This window comes from Belonocnema kinseyi, chromosome 6, assembly GCF_010883055.1.
Source record: "Belonocnema kinseyi isolate 2016_QV_RU_SX_M_011 chromosome 6, B_treatae_v1, whole genome shotgun sequence".
NCBI classification, from domain to species: domain Eukaryota; kingdom Metazoa; phylum Arthropoda; class Insecta; order Hymenoptera; family Cynipidae; genus Belonocnema; species Belonocnema kinseyi.
In genome coordinates this window covers 17,814,207-17,833,924 of record NC_046662.1, presented here as the reverse complement: position 1 = coordinate 17,833,924, position 19,718 = coordinate 17,814,207, and the positions used below count along the sequence as shown (strand labels likewise).

The window sequence follows — 19,718 nt, the reverse complement described above, 5'->3', positions numbered from 1 at the left end:
TGAGAAATCCCAAAATAGGAGAAAAAGGTGACAAATTCCTAAAATAGGTGACAAAATTAAAAACAGGTGACAAAAGATGAGAAATCCCAAAATAGGAGAAAATGGTGAGAAATTCCTAAAATAGGTGACAAAAGATGAGAAATCCCAAAATAGGAGAAAAAGATGACAAATTCCTAAAATAAGGGACAAAAGGTGACAAAATTGAAAATAGGTGACAAAAGATGAGAAATCCCAAAATAGGAGAAAAAGGTGACAAATTCCTAAAATAGGTGACAAAATTAAAAACAGGTGACAAAAGATGAGAAATCCCAAAATAGGAGAAAAAGGTGAAAACTTCCTGAAATAGGTAACAAAAGGTGACAAAATTGAAAATAGGTGACAAAAGATGACAAATCCCAAAATAGGAGAAAAAGGTGACAAATTCCTAAAATAGGATTCCTAAAATCCTTTTTCCAAATGCTTATTTATAAATGGTCATTAAATACTCAAAGCACATAAAGGTCAAGGATATTCTCTTTAGAAAACTTCTCCTTTCTAAATTAAAAGTTAAAGTCTAAAAATAAAGTTGAGACTTAATTAAAACAGGAATTTGAGTAATCTCGGGTGTGTCCTTCACGCGTGATTTCACAATTTCGAAAGAAACTAGTCTTAATACTCAAGAAATTCTCATTCTTACCTAAGCAGCAGGTAATGACTTTGAAGGCTGTCATGAGATAAATCTGGTACGAATCGAAGCTCAAGTGCTGCAAAAATGGCTCCGACGATGCTGAAGCAATTGAGCCGACGAGAGAATCCGAGACGGCAATCATGGTACAATTCTCACAGGTTTCGTCAAAGTTGTCATTTTTTCCAGAAAATCCGAGACTGATCCGCAAAAGCTCATCAATGATAAAGAGGGGCGGCACCCTCATTATCACGTCCGCAAAATTCATCAGCCACTCTCGCATTGTTACCTCCATTTTTTCCGAGAAAAACAAATTTCCACTTTGCTATTGAAAATTCAGTTTCCTATTAGCCAATCTGTGAGTCTCTTTCAGGAAGTAGTTTGCTTTATCATTTTAAGCATTTAGTCTATGCGCCAGTTTCCTCAATTGTAAGAGCCTCAAGAAAACTAGTCCTAAAAGAAAAAATGTTTAGTTTAAGAGTTGGAAAAATTTGTTTGATATAATAATTTCGAAATGCCTGACTTTATCCGGATTCCAATAAAGGAGGAAAATTTAATTGAAAATATTTTTAAGCCAAAAAATAATCATTTTCTATAAAACAGTTGAGTCTTCAACACGAAAATATTAAGTTTTTATAAAAAAAAAAAAAACAACAGCAAAAATGGAATTTTTAACCAAAAATAGAATAGAAAAAAATTCAACAAAAAAATATTTTCAAACAAAAAATGTACATTTTTAACTTCATATATTACTGTTAATTTTTCAGTTAAACGAACTAATTTCTAACCAAATAAAATAAATTTTCAACAAACTAGTCAAATTTTTCAATAAAAAGGATAACTTTTCAATAAAAGCGTGGAACAGTTGAATTTTCAAGCACAAAAAAAAACAACTAATTTTCTACAAAACAGTTGCGTTTTCAATCCGAAAATATTAACTTTTTGCAAAATATTTAATTTTTAACAAGACTGCTGAATTTTAAAGCCAAAAAATAATAATTGTCTACAAAAAAGAAGAAAAAAGAAGAGTTTTCTATAAAATAAATAAATGTTCAACTAAACAAGATAAATTTTCTGTTTCGAAAAATTAATTTACAACAACAAAATCGAATTTTCAACAAAATACTTCAGATTTAAAATTAAAAAAAAAAATTTTTTTTAACCAAAATACATCAATTTTCAACCAAAGAAAATGAATTTGTAACCAAGAAAATTTGTTATCAAACACATGAATTTTCGACCAAGAAGATTAATTTTCTAATAAAAAAGAATTTTCAACAATATAATACAATTTTTCAATAAAAAGGATGAGTTTTCAATAAAAGCGTGGACCAGTTACATTTTTAAGCCAAAAAGAACTAATTTTCTATAAATAGTTGAGTTTCAACCCGAAATTATTAACTTTTTACAAAAAAGTTAATTTCCAGCAATATTGTAGGGTTTCAGGACAAAATAAATTATAATTGTCCACAAAAAAGTTTAGATTGAAAAAAAAACTTTTAACTCAAAAAGATGAGTTTTCTTTCAAATAAATAAATCTTCAACTAAACAAGATAAATTTTCAGGAAGAAAATTAAAGTTAAATCTTCTCTTTAAAAAAATAATAATTTTCGTACAAAAAAAATCCAATTTTCAACAAAATACTTAAGATTTTAATTCAAGAAATGAATTTTTAACCAAGATACATAGATTTTCAACCAAAAAGATGAATTTTTTAACAAAACTGACGAATTTACAACTGAAAAACATAATTTTTTAACCAAAAATAGAATAGATTAATTTTCAGTTAAAAGATCAATAAATTTTCAACGAAAAAAGACAAAAAAAGACCAATTTTCAACAAAACATGCGAATTTTCAATTAAAAAAGATACATTGGCAACCAAAAACGAAATAGTTATAATTTCTTGAAAAAATTTAAGAACAAAAAATTCATTGTCAACGAAATAAATAAATTTTAAATCAAATAGTTGAACTTTAAAAAAATCAACTCAAACAAAGAAGTAGAGTTTACAGTTCAAAAACTGAATTTTTGACCAATGAAAATGAATTTTTAACCCCAATAAAGATGAAAATTTAATGGAAAATATTTTCATGCAAAAAAAAATAATAATTTTCTACCAACAGTTGAGTTTTCAAGCCGAAAATATTAATTTTTTACAAAAAAGTTAACTTTCAACAAGAAACAAAAATATGACCTGTTAACCCAAAAAGACGAGTTTTAGATCAAATAAATAAAAAAAATAAAATTTTGAATAAAACAAAATGCGGTTTTTAACCAAAAATAAAATAGATTAATTTTGAGTTAAAACGAAATTATACCAAACCAAAAACAAATTTTCAACAAAATACTTAAAATTTCAAACATAAAACATCAATTTTTATCTTCACATATTAGAGTTAATTTCTCAGTTCAACAAACTAATTTTTAAACAAATAAAATAAATTTTCAACAAAATAGTTATATTTGTAAACAAACACATGAATTTTCAACCAAGAAGATTAATTTTTTAACAGAAAAGACGAATTTTCAACAAAATAATGAAATTTTTCAATTCAAGAAATAAATTTTTAACCAAATTAAATAAATTTTCAACCAAAAAGATGAATTTTTAACTTAAAATATTACGGTTAATTTTTCAGTTGCACAAATTTATTTTTAACCAAATAAAATAAATTTGCAACAAAATAGTTAAATTTGTAAAAAAAAAGACTAAAAGACCAATTTTCAACAAAATACACGAATTTTCAATTAAAGAAGATAAATTGTCAACAAAAATGCAATAGTTATAATTTACTACAAAATTTTTAGAAAAAAATTATTTGTTAACGAAATAAATGAATTTGAAACCAAATAGTTGAACATTAAAAAAAATCAACTTAAACAAAAAAGCAAAGTTTACTGTTAAAAAACAGGTTTTCAGATGAACGAATTAATTTTTAATTAAATAAAATAAATTCGCTACAAAATAATTTAATTTTTAACTAAACACATTAATTTTCAATCAGGATTGATTTTTAAACAAATACTTAGTTAAAAAATTTAACAAACAAACAAAATTGATTTTCAACAAAAAAAACATGGATTTTCAATTAAATAGTTGAACTTTCAAAAAAAAGATAATCAACTCAAACAAGAAAAGTAAAATTTACAAAAAAAAGATGAATTTTTAACCAAAGAAATTGCACGTTTAACCAAGAAGTTAATTTCTAAATTGCTTAATTTTAAAGCAAAAGAAAATTAATTTCCAACCAAAAAATATAAACTGTTAACCCAAAAAGACGAATTCAAAAAATGGATTCTTAACCATAAAAACCTGAATTTCCAGCCAAAAAAAGGAATTTTTTTACTATAAATAGAACAGATTAATTTTCAGTTAAAAAAATTGCAACCAAAACAAAAACAAAATTTCAACAAAACAGTAAAATTTTCAAGCCAATCATTGAATTTTTATTGAATTTTTAAGCCAAAAAACTATTTTCCTATAAAACAATTCAGTTTTCAACCCAAAAATATTAACTTTTTACAAAAGTTTCTAAACCCAAAAAAATAATAATTGTCTACAAAAAAAAGTTTTTAATGAAAAAAGAAGAACTTTTAACTCAAAAAGACGAGTTTTCAATGAAATAAATCAATTTTAAACTAATCAAGATAAATTTTCAGGAAGAAAATTAAATTTTCTGTTGCAAAAAGTTAAATTGCAACAAAAACAAAATCGCATTTTCAAGAAAATACATTTATTTTAAACTGAAAAAGGTAATTTTTCGAACAAAAATAGAATAGATTAATTTTTAGTTAAAAAAATATTCAAACAAATTTTCAACAAAATAGTTAAATTTGTAACCAAATACATGCAAATTTTCAACAAAGAAGATTAATTTTCTAACAAAAATGGCGAATTTTCAACAAATTAGTGAAATTTTTCAAAAAAAAGGATAAGTTTTCAATAAAAACGTGGAAGAGATAAATTTTAAAGCCAAAAGAAAATAATTTTCTACGAAAAGTTTAAATTTCAACAAAAAAATGAATTTTCGATCTAAATTGATAAGTTTTTAATGAAATACATTAATTTTTTACACTAAAAAAGACAATTTTGCAAGAAAAAAATTAAAGTTCAATTGTCTTTTAAAAAAAAATAACAATAAAACATCAAATTTTCAACAAAATACATGTATTTTCAAATAAGCAAAGTAATTTTTCAACCAAAAATAAAGTAGATTAATTTGTAGTTAAAAAATTTCAAAAAAAAAAAGAGTCAACAAAATAGTTCAATTTTCAACCAAAAAAGATAACTTTTTAACTTTAAATTTCAACCATGAAGATTAATTTTCTATTAAAAAAGTGACGAATTTTCAACCAAATAGTGGAATTTTTCAATAAAAAAGATAAGTTTTCAATAAAAGATGGAACAGTTAAATTTTCAGTTATGAATAGGCTAACTTTCAATTAAAACAAGAATTTTAAATAGAATAGTTTAATTTTCAAAAAAAAAATTGAATTTTGAAACAAGAATATTTCTCTAACACAAAAAATCAATTTTTAACCAACAAGAATAATTTTCTAACAAAAAATACAAATTTTCAACAACAAGACCTGAATTTTAAGTTTAAAAAATGAATTTTTATCAATAAAAAAAATGAATTTTCAATCAAATACATCCAACTAGTTGAATATTCAACTAAAAAAGATAGATTTTTATCTTCAAAAATAATAGTGAAATTTGAAGTACAAAAATGAATTTTCAACAAAACAATTAAGTTTTCAACCAAACAGACAAATTTTTAACCGAAAAAGATTTAAAAAAATAATTTTCAGATAAATAGTACAAGTCTCAACTAAATACAAATTTTAAAAAAGGAGTTTTTACCAAACAAATGAATTTTTAACAAAAAGTGAAATATTTAAGCTTTAAGTTACTAAAATTTATTTTCAAGAAAAAAATGTCGAAATAGTCGAAAATGGTAATTTTGTTTTCTAAAAAGTAAGAAGTTACTGTTTTCAAAACGCAATTATCTGCATTCTTGCACCTTTTACGACCAACGCAGTTTCTGATAAGATCAAGTTTTTTCCTCAATAAGAACAAACATTTATTGGCGCAGATAACAACGAAAGAGTTCATTATTACAAGCATACGGTCATATTTGATGAGGTAATTTGTATTTTTATTTCATCAGGGAGAACGCAACAATTTTCTTGTCAAAAACGAATAAATAACAAAATGTGTTTCAGGCAGATACAACGTCTGTTGGGACATTATTTTCCAAAAATTGACTGTTGCAATAATTAAAACAAACGCGGAATAGACAAAAATTAATTAATTTTCACATCTGAAAAGTAAAAGAAAAATGGAATAAAAACATTTAAATTGAGTACAATTGAGTAAATTTAGAAGAATTCAAGTTAATAAAACTTTAAGAGAATCGAAAGAATCAAAAAAGAATTCAGGTTAAATTCCAAATTAAGTCAAATAAATTGCAAAAAGGATTTGAGAATCTCTTTAAATATCCTTTAAATTTTTTTTATTCTTTTGAAAATGCCTTAAAATCTTTTACAATACACTGATATATTTAAAATTTATTAAATATATTAAAAATAGCTATAAATCTTTAAAAATGACCTAAACTAACTCAAATCCTTTGAAATCTTTTGAAACGTATAAAAGCTCTTAAAAATTCATTGGAATTTTTTAAAATATCCAAAAATCTTTCAAATCCTCTGAAATATATTAAAAATATATTGGAATATTTTTAAATAACCTACAACATTATTTACAAAATCAGTTGTTTCAACTCACAAATAATAAAATCTAAAATTCCCTGTCATTTCCCGGTTCACATACATTTTTCACAGTCAATGAAATTAAAAAATTCGATGTCTGAAGTTAAATTTTTTTCCATTTGAAGTAATAAAAACTCAACTGCAAATTAAAGCACTCAAAGTGAAACTCTTGAATTTTAAACTTTTAAAATCAAAGTTTTTAACTTATAAATAGTATAAATTGAAGAATCAATCAATGAATTTAAAAAATTGAAAAATTTAACGATTACATTTTTTTTATAAACTAAACACTTCTTAAATTGACACTTAAATTATTTTTCGTTAAAAAATCCTTAAAATGCTTTAAAGTTTTATTTCAAACCCTTAAAAAATCTACATGTTGCTTCCATTTTTTTTCAAATTTTAAATTATTTTTAACATGTTTTCAGAACTTCTAAACATCTTTGAAAATGATTCGCATCTTTCCTACCATTAAAAAAAAAGCCTGCCAGATTAAAAAAAAATTCCTTGAAATCTTCCACACTCATTTTTCATAAATCAGTCAATCTTTTTAAACATTCTTTTAAAATTAATTTTTCAGAATAAAAAATCATTTTCAAATTTCTGATATGAATCTTAAGGAAATGTTTTTTATCCTTATAAATTTTTTATTCGAAATCTGCAGAAATCTATATTTTGTTTTAAATCCTCTCTTCAACTTACTCGATTTTTTTCTAAGAATAATAGTTGTTGAATTGTAATTTATACATAAAAATTAAACAATTTAAATTGAAAATTACATTTTTTTAAAGAAAAATTAAAATTGTAACTTTTGTTTTGTTTGGTTTGAAATATTTAATTTGTAATAAATACGTATTTAAACAAAATAAATGATATTTCAACTAAAAAAATAACTTTTAAAGTACAAATGGAATGATTAGATTTTCAGTTTAAAATTTAATTTTCAGCTTTAATAAAACAAATTTGCAACCAATTATTTACATTTTCAACTAAAGAAATGAATTTTTAACAAAAAAGTTAACATTTCACCAAAGACTATTTTTCTTCAAAAAAGCTAATTTTTTAATGAAAAACAAGTTAATATAAGGCCAAATAGTTGAATTTTTCACAAGAAATATAAATTTTCTACATAAAAAATGAATCTTTAGCCTGTTGAATTCAATTAAAAAATATACATTTTTAACAAATCAATTCAATCCTAAACCAAAATAATAATTTTTCAGCAAACGAGATTAATTTACCAGTACATTTTACAATTTTTCAAAAAATAGCTGAATTTTCAACTTAAAGATGACAGAATTTTCAACAAATAATGGAACTTACATATTTTCAGAAAAAAAAAATCATTTCAACAAAAAAGTCTTTAATAGAATAGTTAAGCTTGTTAAATATGAATAAATTTGCAAAAGAGCTAATTTTTTCACTAAACTGTTTAATTTTCTAGCCAACTGTTGAATTTTCAAGCAAAAAAGAATTTTCTTCAAAAAAGCTAAATTAAAAAAAATAGAAGTTAATCTAACGCCAAATAGTTGAATTTTATACACAAAATATAAATTTTCGACAAAAAAAGAATCTTTAGCCTGATCAATTCAATTAAAAACATAAATTTTTATAAAAGCCAAAAAACTAATTTATAAAAAAGCTAAATTTTCAATAAAAAAAGTTAATGCAAGTCCAAATAGTTGAATTTTTAAATAAAATGATATTATCATAAAATAATTAATCTTTAGCCTGTCCAATTTAATTAATAAAATATACATTTTTAACACAAAAGTTGATTCCCTAACAAAAATAATAACTTTTCAAGAAACGATTTTAATTTTCTAATCAATTTAAAAAATTTTCAAGCAAATATGAAACTTATATTTTCAGAAAAAAGTAATTCTAACAACAACAAAAAAACGAATTTTTAACAGAATAGTTAAGTTTTTAAGTACTAATAAATTTTCAACCAAACTGTTTAATTTTCTATCCAATTCTTGAATTCCCCAGCCAAAAATACGAATTTTCTACAAAAAAAAAGTTAATGCAAGACCAAATAGTTGAATTTTCAACACAAAATATAAATTTTCTAAAAAAAATTAATTAATCAAAAAATGTTTCAACCAAAAAATATAAATTCTCAACGAAAAATGTAAAAGTGGACATTTCAACTAAACAAGACTCTTATTATGAACCAAAAATACTTTATTTCAACCAAAAAATACGAATTTTAAAGTAAATTGTTGAATTTTGTAATGAAATAATCAAATTAACTTCAACTTCAGTTTATCGAAAATTTCCAGACTCCATTTTCCCTGACTTTCTGCAATTATCTGACCTACAGCAACCCTGATTATTAAAATTCTCTGGAACTTTTTTGGAGTTTATCAAAGCAGAATTTACTTTGAATAATTTTCATTAAACAAATTTAGCGGATTTTAGGTCCGAAATAAAGGGTTCATTCCTTTATAAATATCGAACAGAAATATCTTTAATCAAGGTTAAGCTATACTTCAATAGAATTTATACAAAAATAGTGCTGAGTCTGAACGTGAAAATCTATGATTATTATAAGCCTGACTTGTAATTTTTCAAGTCTCAATGCGGAAAATGATGCAAGATTATTCTTCCGCTTGCAAAACTTTATTAGCAAGTCGATTAAAATTAAACAACGACGAAGAGAAGTTCAAAGTTCAAAACAAATCTCAGACGATTCTTCACGATTTCTGTATCACTTCCGCACAAACATAACCTCATTCGTAAAATCTAAACACGAAAATTACGAAAATAATTGCATATGAAGCTTTGATAACGAAAAGATATCAAGAATAAAAGTCGATAATTGTAGTCTTTTAACTATTAATTACCTCTTTAAGCTTGATACGCAAACTGCGCAAAACTTTCAAACTTACTGTATATCTGCTCCAATTTACACTCGTTTAATATTTCAAGAAAACACTTTCAACACAAATGTTTGTAAAAATGCCACAAATGCTGCCAAATACACACAAAACTTGATATAAAAAAATAATAAAGCACTACGTCAATCGTCTTTAGCTTCTCGAACTTTTGTCAACTCTGTTGACTTTGATGACGATTCCCGATTCGGAGCACCAATAAAACAAATTAAAAAAAGGAGATTTTTGGGTAATTTAATTTAAGGCCATTAAGTGCTGAGCAATAATTTGTGAGAAAATCTATAAAATTTCGAATTATCACAAACTGATTAGAGTTTTACCTCGAATTTCTTCTACGTTGACTTATTTAAAAAACAATTTCTCGTTGACACTTTTCCGATTTAGAAAACTTTAATTCAACGGTCGATTTAATTATAATTTCGCGTTCTACGGAGATTACGGTGACAGAATCCAAGACTCCCATTGTTTCGGCATGATTTTCCGCAATTTTCTGGAACACTCACACTCACGGAATACGTTCACTTCACATTTGGTCAGGTAACTCTTTTTCCAGGGACGTAAACTCAATTTCCCTTTTGTTAAATTTCTATATCAGACTTATTTCAGGAATTTAAAAACTCAATTTACTGAATCTAGACAGTAAATATTTTGTGTAGTGGAAGCCAGTAGAAAACATAAAAGTATGGCACTTAAATTAATTATTAAACGGAATCAATTCTAAGATACCTAACCTCACTTTCAGTAATTCTGTTGCGTACACTCCTGGCATGCAGGCAATGGCATTAACTCAAGATCAGGGACGCCTCTAGTTGATGTACCACAAAATATTTTCCCCTCTCGGCTGAAATAATATATTTACTTGCAAAATTTGAATTAAAAAATCTAAAATTGTTGAGAAAATAATATTCACGTGGTAGATTTTTATGTATCTAGATTTAGTTGCTGGTTTTTCAAAAATCTATTATTTTTAGTAGGATCCGTGAATACGAGATGCATTTAGCGGATTGACCAATAGACTTGCAAAATGGAATCGCATGCGTCACCTGTCGCTCCCGCGCTTATTTGAAATGAAAAAACATGCAAATCAATTCTTTGCAATATATTATAATTATAAATTAGAAAAAACTGTCCTAAATGATTTTAAATTTATATATATATATATATATATATATGAAATTTATTGTTTTTTTGGAATTTAAAATTAATATAAATTATTTTTGAAGAGTAAAATCATAAAATTAATTTACTTTTCACTCTGAAAAGACTGTTTTGTGATCTGTAAATTAATGTTATTAATTCTAGAATGATTATCCAGTATAAAAAATTGATTTAGACATTTAATAACGTGAAATAATGAGGTAAAAATTAAATTAATTGATTCACATTTCAAAATGCTCTACGTTCAAGGAAAATACACAGACTTTTCGCCAAAATAGGAGAATACATTTTTCTTACAAATAAAATAATTTTGGGTACTATATTAAATTCAGTACGTTTCTAGTTAAAAAATTATGTTTTTAAACAACGAAAAAAAGTTTTTAACCAAATATTTCAATTTTCAACCAAAAAGATCAATTTCCAATCAAGAATAAATTACTTTTCCCTAAAATTATGAATTTTCAGCCAGATAGTTTAATTTTCTAATAAAGACATGCATTTTCAACTAAAAGGATTTTTTTATACGCAGTAGTTCAACTTTTAGCCAACTAGTTGAACTTTAAGCCAAAAAAGACAAATTTTTCTCAAAGTGGTTAAATTTAATACCAAAGAGATAAATCTTTAAACAAACAAATGAATTTTCAAGAAATTAGTTCAACTTTTAAGCAAGTATTTTAATTTAGAAAATATATATATTCAAATAAGAAGATTAAGTTTGTACCCAAAACGATGAATTCTTAATGCAATACATGAATATATAACCACATAGTTAAATTTTAAACTAATAAAGATCAATATTTAACCAAAAATAGAATATTTAAATTTTAGTTTAAAAAATTAATTTTCAAGAGAAAAAATCAAATCTTCAACCAAAAAAGATTAATTTTTAACCGAGTAGTTCGATATTCAACGAAAAAAAAAAGAATATTTTATCAAAAGAGATGAAGTTTAAACAAAAGCGTTGAATTATTGAGTAAAAAAGTAAAATATTTTAGAAAAGAGTTCGCTTTTATACGTAAAAAGATGCTTTTTAAGAAAAAAATTAACTTTCAACCAAGAGAAAAAAAATGTCGAAAAAAAATGATTTTTAAGAAAATAGTTCAACTTTTAAGTAGATATTTGGATTTTCTATCAAAAAATTAATCTCTTATTAATAAGATCCATTTTCAACTAAAAAATGACGTCTCTTCAATAAATTGCATTAATTTTTAACCGAATAATTAAATTTTCAACTAAAAATGGTCAATTGTATATAAATAATGAAATAGTTAATTTTGAAGTTAAAATATTACTTTTCATTCAATCAAAAACGAATTTTTATCAAATATAGTTAGACTTTAGTTTTAAAAATAATTTATAAAAAAATAAGAATTTTCGACAAATAGTTGTATCTTCAACCAAATTAAATGAATTGTAACAAACAGTTGACTTTTATCCCGGAAAATATGAATTTTCTACAAAAAGTTATTTTCCCACCAAGAGAGATGGATTCTCAACCGAATAGTTAAATTCTCAACCAACCGTGTTGCATTTTCAACCAAATAATGAAGCACAAAAGAGAAGATTTTACAACAAAACAGTGGAAATTTCTACCAAAAAATATGAATTATGAATAAAATAGTTAAATTTTCTAAAAAAATCATGAAATTATGAATGAAATAGTATAGAATTTTTATTCCAAAGGGATGAATTTTCTATCGAAAAAAAATAATTTAGAACAAGAGTTGAATTTTCGACAACATTAAAAAAATAACATTTTACGGAAAATAATTAAATTTTCATCGAAATAGTAGAATGTTTAACCAAAAGAAGTAAATTCTGAATCAAAAATATAATAGTAGACTTTTCAACTAAAAAGACAAATATTCAACTAAGATCGTAAATTTTCAACTAAAGTAATAAATCTTCAACCAAAAGAATTAAATTTTTAACAAAGTAGTTCATCTTTTAGCCAAGTGGTTACATTTTTAACAAAGAATGTCAATTTTCCACTTCATATAGTTTTTCTGATTTATATTATTACAGAATTAAATTTTTGAACCTCATACTCAATAGGGTTATTAAAATATTTAAAATTATCCAGCCTTAATATAAAAAAAAATAATTTTTTCCGCCTTAATATAAAAATGAAATAGTTACATTTTCCGTTAAAAAAAAATTCACAGATACAAAAAAACAACAACAACGAATTTCCAACAAATTAGTTAAATTTTTAATCAAATATATGAATTTATTACTACAATGATAAATATTCAATCAAAAAAATGAATTTATAACGAAATAGTTGAATATCCAACCCAAAAGATGAATTTCCTATAAAAAAGAGAAATGACTAAAAAAGACCATATTTCAACAAAATGTATGAATTATTAACTAAAAAACATACATTTTAAATAAAAAATACAATAGTTAAATTTTCAGTTAGAAAACTTAATTTTTAAGTACAGAAAAAACGATAATTAATAGTAAATGAGTAAAGCTAATACTTATGATCCTTTTACATTTTCCATTTAAAAAATTAATTTTCAGCTAAAAAAAAAAGAATTTCAACAAATTAGTTAAATCTTCAACAACAAAAAATTAAATTTCTAGTAAAATGCTGAAATTCTACAACAATAAAAATTACCTTAAATCCAAATAGTTGAATATTCAACCGATTATGACAGTATTACCAATATTAAAAAAAGACCAATTTTCTAGGAAATACATTAATTTTTTAGCTACAAAAATATAAATTTTTAATACAATATAGAAAAGTTAAATTTTCAGTTATGAAAATAAATTTTCACAAAAAAAAAATAATAAATAAATAAAGTTAATATAATAAATAGTCTATTTCATTATTTAAAATTATTCCGCCCTAATATTACAAACTGAATAGTTACATTTTCCGTTAAAAGAAAAGTTTAGCTACTAAAGAAAAAGAATTTTCAAGAAATAAGTTAAATTTTTAACCAAAGTAATAAATTTTTTACCTGGAAGATAAATATCGAACCAAAAAATAAATTGGTAGACAAATATTTGAATATTCACCCCAAAAGATGATTACTCTAACAAAAAAGAAAAATTTTCAACTACATACATGAATTTTCAACAACAAAAAATTGTACAATAAAAATAGAATAGTTAAGTTTTCAATTGGAAAAATAAATTTTCAACAACAAAAAAATGAATATGAATAATAAGAAATAAATAAAGTTAATACATAATAGCATTTTTAAATATGACAAGATTGCCCGCCTTAATATAAAAATGAAATAGTTACATTTTCCGTAAAAAAAATAATTTGCAGATGCAAAAGGATAACAACGAAGTTTCATGAATTTTTAATTTAAAAATATAAATTTTCAACAAAAAATAGAATAGCTAAATTTTCAGTTAGTAAAATAGTCTTTTTAAATATTAAAAATTTTCACGTCTTCATGTAAAAATGAAACAATTACATTTTCCTTTAAAAATAGTAATTTGCAGCTACAAAATAAGGAATTTTCAGCATAAAAGTTAGATTTTCAACCAAAGAAATAAATATTTTACTGAAAAAGTAAATATTCCACCAATAATCACAATATGACCAATATTATAGCAAAAAGACAAATTACCAAAAAAGGTCAATTTTCAACTAAAAACCATAAATTTTCATCAAAAAATAGAATATGTAAATATTCAGTTAGAAGAATACATTTTCAATAACAATAAAAAACGAATATTATTGATAAATGAATAAATTTATTACTTAATAATAGTCTTTTTTAAATATTCAAATTTTTTCCTTCTTAATATAAAAATGAAAGTAACATTTTCCGTTAAGAAAAAAGAATTTTCAACAAATTAGTTACATTTTCATAGAAAAAAATTAAAAGTTCACTAAAATGGTGAACATTCTACCAAAAAAATTAACTTATAACCACAGAGTTGAATATTCAACCTAGAATTACAATATTATCAATATTCTATAAAAAATAAATACATATAACCAAAAGACCGAATTTCTACAAAATAACTGAATTTTTAGCTAAAAAAATATACATTTCCAAAAAAATAGAATAGTTATAATTCCAGTTATAAAAATACATTTTAAGAAATGATTATTATTAATAAATTAATAAAGTTAATACTTAATAGCCTTATTAAATACTTTAAAATTCCCCGCCTCAATATATGAAACATTGAAACATTTCCAAAGCTTCATGAAACTTTTCATTTGGTCAAAGTTTCATGAAACTTTACAACCTTCCAAATCAACTCGAAAAATCGTTTTATACAAAAGAAAGGGTGTTCGCGAGATTTTTTAACTTTTTTCATTTAGATAAAGGAATGAACACATAAAATTCATGAAAATATCATTCAATTTTATACTCATAATTAATTTCACAATTATTTAAACTCTTTTCGTCCCAGAAACGTGATTTTCGGTTAAAAAGTGCGAATTGAGACAACTGTCAAAACCTTCCTAACCTCCATTATTTCGCACTTTTATTGATTAAATTTGCTGAAATAGCTATATTAAATACGTGACATTCATAATTATTAATACATTAAGTTATATAATGTAACTTTATAGTCTATATTCTGTGATCTCTATAAATTTAGTGTCCTCGTGCAAAAAAGACTGAAATTTTCGGAGCAAGTTTGCTATAATTACGTGTTGTTTTGGTGTAATGTGAAATAATTTAATAGTGAAAATAGTGCGGGAAATATGAGGTGTAATTTTCACTTGAAATGAAGAAGTGACTGAATAGAAATGTTATTTTGATTTGTGCTGCTTGTGCATTATTATAATTTTCATCATGGTACTTTGGATAGCAGTTTTGGCGCTAAATTGTCTACATTTTGGATCTCCTCTGAACAGTAATTACATTTTTTATTTCACAATATTCAGGGTTGGTAAAAAAACTCAATTTAAAAATTCCGTGACTTTATCTTGACCAGTTTTTCATTTTCACTGAACTTTATGATTTTCTTTTGGGTATAAAAATAACCTTACACCTATGAGATCAATAATGGGTGTGTATTTTCAACAAAATAGATGATTTTTTTAACAACTTTAAACAGGAAGATTAATTTTCTACAAAAAAAAAAAAGATTAAAAAAAATTTATTTAACTTAAAAAGTGGAATTTCAAAAAAAATTGACTTTTAAGCTCGAAAATGTGAATTTTTAACAAAAAGTTTAAAAAATAAATTTTGCAACGAGAAAGAATTATTTTCAGAAAGGTGATAGGAAAATAAAAAAATGTGCATCAGATTCCTGAGAAAATTTATCGCAATATTTTAGTTTAGCAGATTAATTTGGAAAAATTGAAATATATCAAAACATCAAGAGATTTGTGAAAAGTTCAATTAACATTCAGGAAGATTTTCTCGCAAGTTTAAAAATTTTTAAAGCGCACTTGTATTTTTAACCAAATGGATGAATTTTTTATCAACTAGTGGATTTTTCAATTCAGAAAGATGACTTTCTAAACAAAAAGATTAATTTTCTACCAAAAAAGATGAATTTTTAAGAAAATACACACAGTGTCAACTAAGAATGATAAATTTTAGGTTCAAAAAATTTATTTTGAATCAAAAAATGATTTTTCAATCAAGAAGGTTAATTTTAAACAAACAAACAGAAATATATATTTTTAATTAAAAGTAGATTAGCGAACATGTTTAGTTAGACATTTTTTTCAACAAAATAGTGAATTTTTTAACAAAAAATTTTAGCAAAAAATTAATTTGTAATTATGTAGTTGATATTTTAACTAAAAAGAATAATTTTGCTTCAAAAAAGACAAATTTATAATAAAATACATGAAGTTTCAATTAAAAATGGTCAATTTTAGGTTAAGAGATTGATTTTTAACGAAAACTGATTTTTCAATGAAGAAGGTTACTTCATAATAATAATAATAATAATAATAATAATAATAATAATAATAATAAAAGTAGTTAAATTTGCAATCAAGGAAATACATTTTTAATTTAAATGATGATTTTTCAACCAAAAAATTAAATTTTTAACCCAATAGTTAAATTTTTATCCAGAAACATAACTTTAAAAAAATGGATTAGTGAACATTTTTGTTTAAAAATTGTTTGCAACAAAAAGATTAATTTTTTACACGAAAAAAGATGACTATTCAACCAAGAAGGTTAATTTAAAAATAATAATTTTCAACACTGTAGTTAAATTTTCAATCAAGGAAATGGATTTTAAATTAAACTAATGAATTGTCAACCGAAAAAATTAAATTTTCAACCGAATACTTTCAACTAGAAACACAATTTTTAATTAAAAATAGAGTAGTCAGATTTTCATTTAAAAAATGCTCCCAAGAAGATTAATTTTGTACAAAAACAAAGATGAATTTTCAATAAAACACTCGATTTTTGAATACGAGACATGAATTTTGAATCACATAGTTAAATGCGGCTCCAATTAAAAATGGTAAATTTTGGTTGGAAAATGAATGTTAAATCAATAAATTATTTTGTAATCAAGAAGATTAATTTTCAACAGCAAAAAAATGAATTTTCAACAACGTAGTTAAATTTTCAATCAAGTAAATAAATTTTTAATTGAACTGATGAATTTTCAACCGAAAAAATGAAATTTTCAACCAAGTTGTTTCAACTAGAAACAAAATTTTTAATAAAAAATAGAATAGTGAAATTTTTAGTTAAAAAAATGTTCAGCAAGAAGATTAGTTTTCTATAAAAACAAAGACAAATCTTCACGAAAAATAGTTGTAATTTTCAATAAAAAATATGAAATTTAATCGCATAGTTACATGCGGCTCCAATTAAAAATGGTAAATTTTAGGTTGAAAAATGAATGTTAAATCTATAAATTATTTTGTAATCAAGAAGATTAATTTTCAACAGCAAAAAAATGAATTTTCAACAAAGTAGTAAAATTTTTAATTAAGGAAATGAATTTTCAATCAAACTGATGAATTTTCAATTTAAAAAAATGAAATTTGTAACCGAATAGTTTCCGTCATCAACATATATTCATAATTAAAATTAGAGTAGTGGAATTTCTAGTTAACAAACTTTTTTTTGTAACAGAATAGTTATATACATATATACAGAATAGTTTTCAACACAAAGATTTATTTTCTACAAAAACAAGTTGAATTGTTACAAAAAAATGTGGATTTTTAACCAAAAAGTTGATTTTAAAACGAAAACTGATTAATGTTTCACGAAGAAGTTCGATTTTCAACAAAATAGATGAATTTTTATCTTTATAGTTAATTTCTTAGTTAAAAAGATTAATTTTTCTCCAAGAAATACGAATATTTCAGAAAAGAATTGAATTTTGTGTGCGAAAAGATGCATTTTCAACAAACAAATTTATTTTCAACCAAGAGAGCTGATTTTTCAACCAAAAACATTATTTTCATCAAAAAAAAAAGAAAAATGAAAAAAACTTTTCAAGAAAATAGTTAAATTTGCAACCAAAGAAATACATTTTATACCAGGAAGATAGATTTTCTACCAAAAAGCTCAAATTTTTAACAAATTAAATAAATTTTTAAACAAAAATATAATATTTAAATTTTTACTTATAAAAACTAATTTTTAAACAGAAAAAATACTAATTGTTTTCAGGAAAATAAGGAAATTTTTAACAAAAGAATTGAATTTTCAATAATAAAGACGAACTTTCAATTAAAAAAGAAAAATTTTATATTCAAAAACTAATTTTAGAAAAATCAAATTCATTTTCATTCAAGCAGATTTATTTTCAACCATAAAAAACAAATTTAAAAAAATGGGCAAATTTTCAACTAAAATGATGAATCTTTAACAACAAAATTTCTAAAAAATGCATTTTTTCTCAAATAGTTAAATTTTCTAACGAAAAAGAGAAATTGTCATAAGTACATACATTTTTGAACCAAAAAGATTAATTTTTAAACAAGAAAGGTTTTTCAGTAAAGAAAGTAAAACTATTTCAACAAAATAGTTGAAGTTTCGCCCAAAAAAGATGAATTGTCAATGAAAAATGTATTGTTTGAGATTTTCCGTAAAAAATCTTTTTATGTTAAATCAAAAACAGTTGAATTTAGCCAAAAAATGTGGTTTTAAATAGAAGAGTTCAATTTTAAAACCAAGAATATGAATTTTCAACCAGAAAGTTAATTTTTAATCACAAGATGAATTCTCAGCAAAAAATTATAATATAGTCGAAATTAAATACAAATTTTTTAGTTTTATTAAATTAAATTTTTATTACAATAATTTTTAAATACAATTTAAACATTATAAAATTTTAAATATTTAAAAAAAATTCTATAATCATGTTAATAATCCTTGTTTTCACTCTTAACGCAAACCAATAATTAAAATATAATACTTAAAAAATATATTTTTAAAAATAAAAATTTAATAATTGGAAAATTCAAAGAAATATGTACATCAAAAATTAAAGTAATAATTCCAATTAAAAAAGAGATAAGTAGAAAATAGTAAACGTAATAATGAAATAATATCAAATCCACATTCAAATGAAGTTAATTTAGTACAAAAAATTTATATGTATGTTCGTTCTCTAAATTATTAAAATCTTAGGAAAATTTTTTAGGGGGATCTAGAATTCCCTGCGACTTGCTGCAACCCTGAATACGTATTTTATATTAAGGGAGACCGACAAATGGAGGTTCTTTTAATTATTGTAAAAAAAATTAAATTATTATTTTCAGCGCCTGAAAATCACGGCTATTGTGCTCCTTACAATGGCAAAATTTGCAAAAAATACCTTACTGGAATTGGCAAGGTATGGTTTAACGATACACCTGATAATCCTGGTGGATGGTTAAATGAACAGATTACAACTAATCTCTGGGAAGAACTGATTGAAAACCTTAATGAACCGTGTCGTTCGGCAGCCGAGGTACCACATTTTAATCGAATTTAAAACGTTTAAAACTAACTTAAATTTGAATTTTATTTCTTCTTAATTTTTCAGTGCCAGGGTGGCCGCAAAACTTATTTTTAAAAATTTCTGGACTTTTCCCTGATTTCTATTTGACTAATTTTTCATTTTCCCCTGACTATTATTATTTAAAGACCAACATTTTAATCTTGTCACGTTTTTATCATAGAATCTTTTCTGAGCAGAATGAAACAATTCCAGATGAATAAATAAACAAATTAAATTTATTTATTGCAACCAAAAAATACGATTTTTTAGAAGAATAGTTACATTTAAAATAAAATAATTAC

General features: G+C 23.3%; 2 protein-coding genes across 3 annotated transcripts in view; one reads left to right on the top strand and one right to left on the bottom strand.

Annotated features, from left to right (window-relative positions):
• LOC117174759 (protein TRC8 homolog) overlaps positions 1-9,867 on the bottom strand; it is a 28,915-nt gene extending 19,048 nt beyond the window's left edge. Inside the window, exons 1-2 of one of the 2 annotated variants that reach the window (XM_033364108.1) lie at positions 9,663-9,867; positions 677-1,117 (exon numbers count right to left, since the gene is read on the bottom strand). In XM_033364108.1, the coding sequence (XP_033219999.1) occupies positions 677-959 (283 nt within the window). In that variant the 5' untranslated portion in view covers positions 960-1,117; positions 9,663-9,867. Of the gene's footprint in view, positions 1-676; positions 1,118-9,336; positions 9,461-9,662 lie in introns of those variants that run through there. The other variant, XM_033364109.1, reaches the window with a different exon arrangement.
• Positions 9,868-14,876: 5,009 nt separating this feature from the next.
• LOC117175282 (tyrosine-protein kinase transmembrane receptor Ror2-like) overlaps positions 14,877-19,718 on the top strand; it is a 28,306-nt gene continuing 23,464 nt past the window's right edge. The window contains exons 1-2 of the mRNA XM_033364992.1: positions 14,877-15,348; positions 19,196-19,386. Coding sequence (XP_033220883.1) covers positions 15,288-15,348; positions 19,196-19,386 — 252 coding nt within the window. The 5' untranslated portion in view covers positions 14,877-15,287. The remainder of the gene's footprint in view (positions 15,349-19,195; positions 19,387-19,718) is intronic.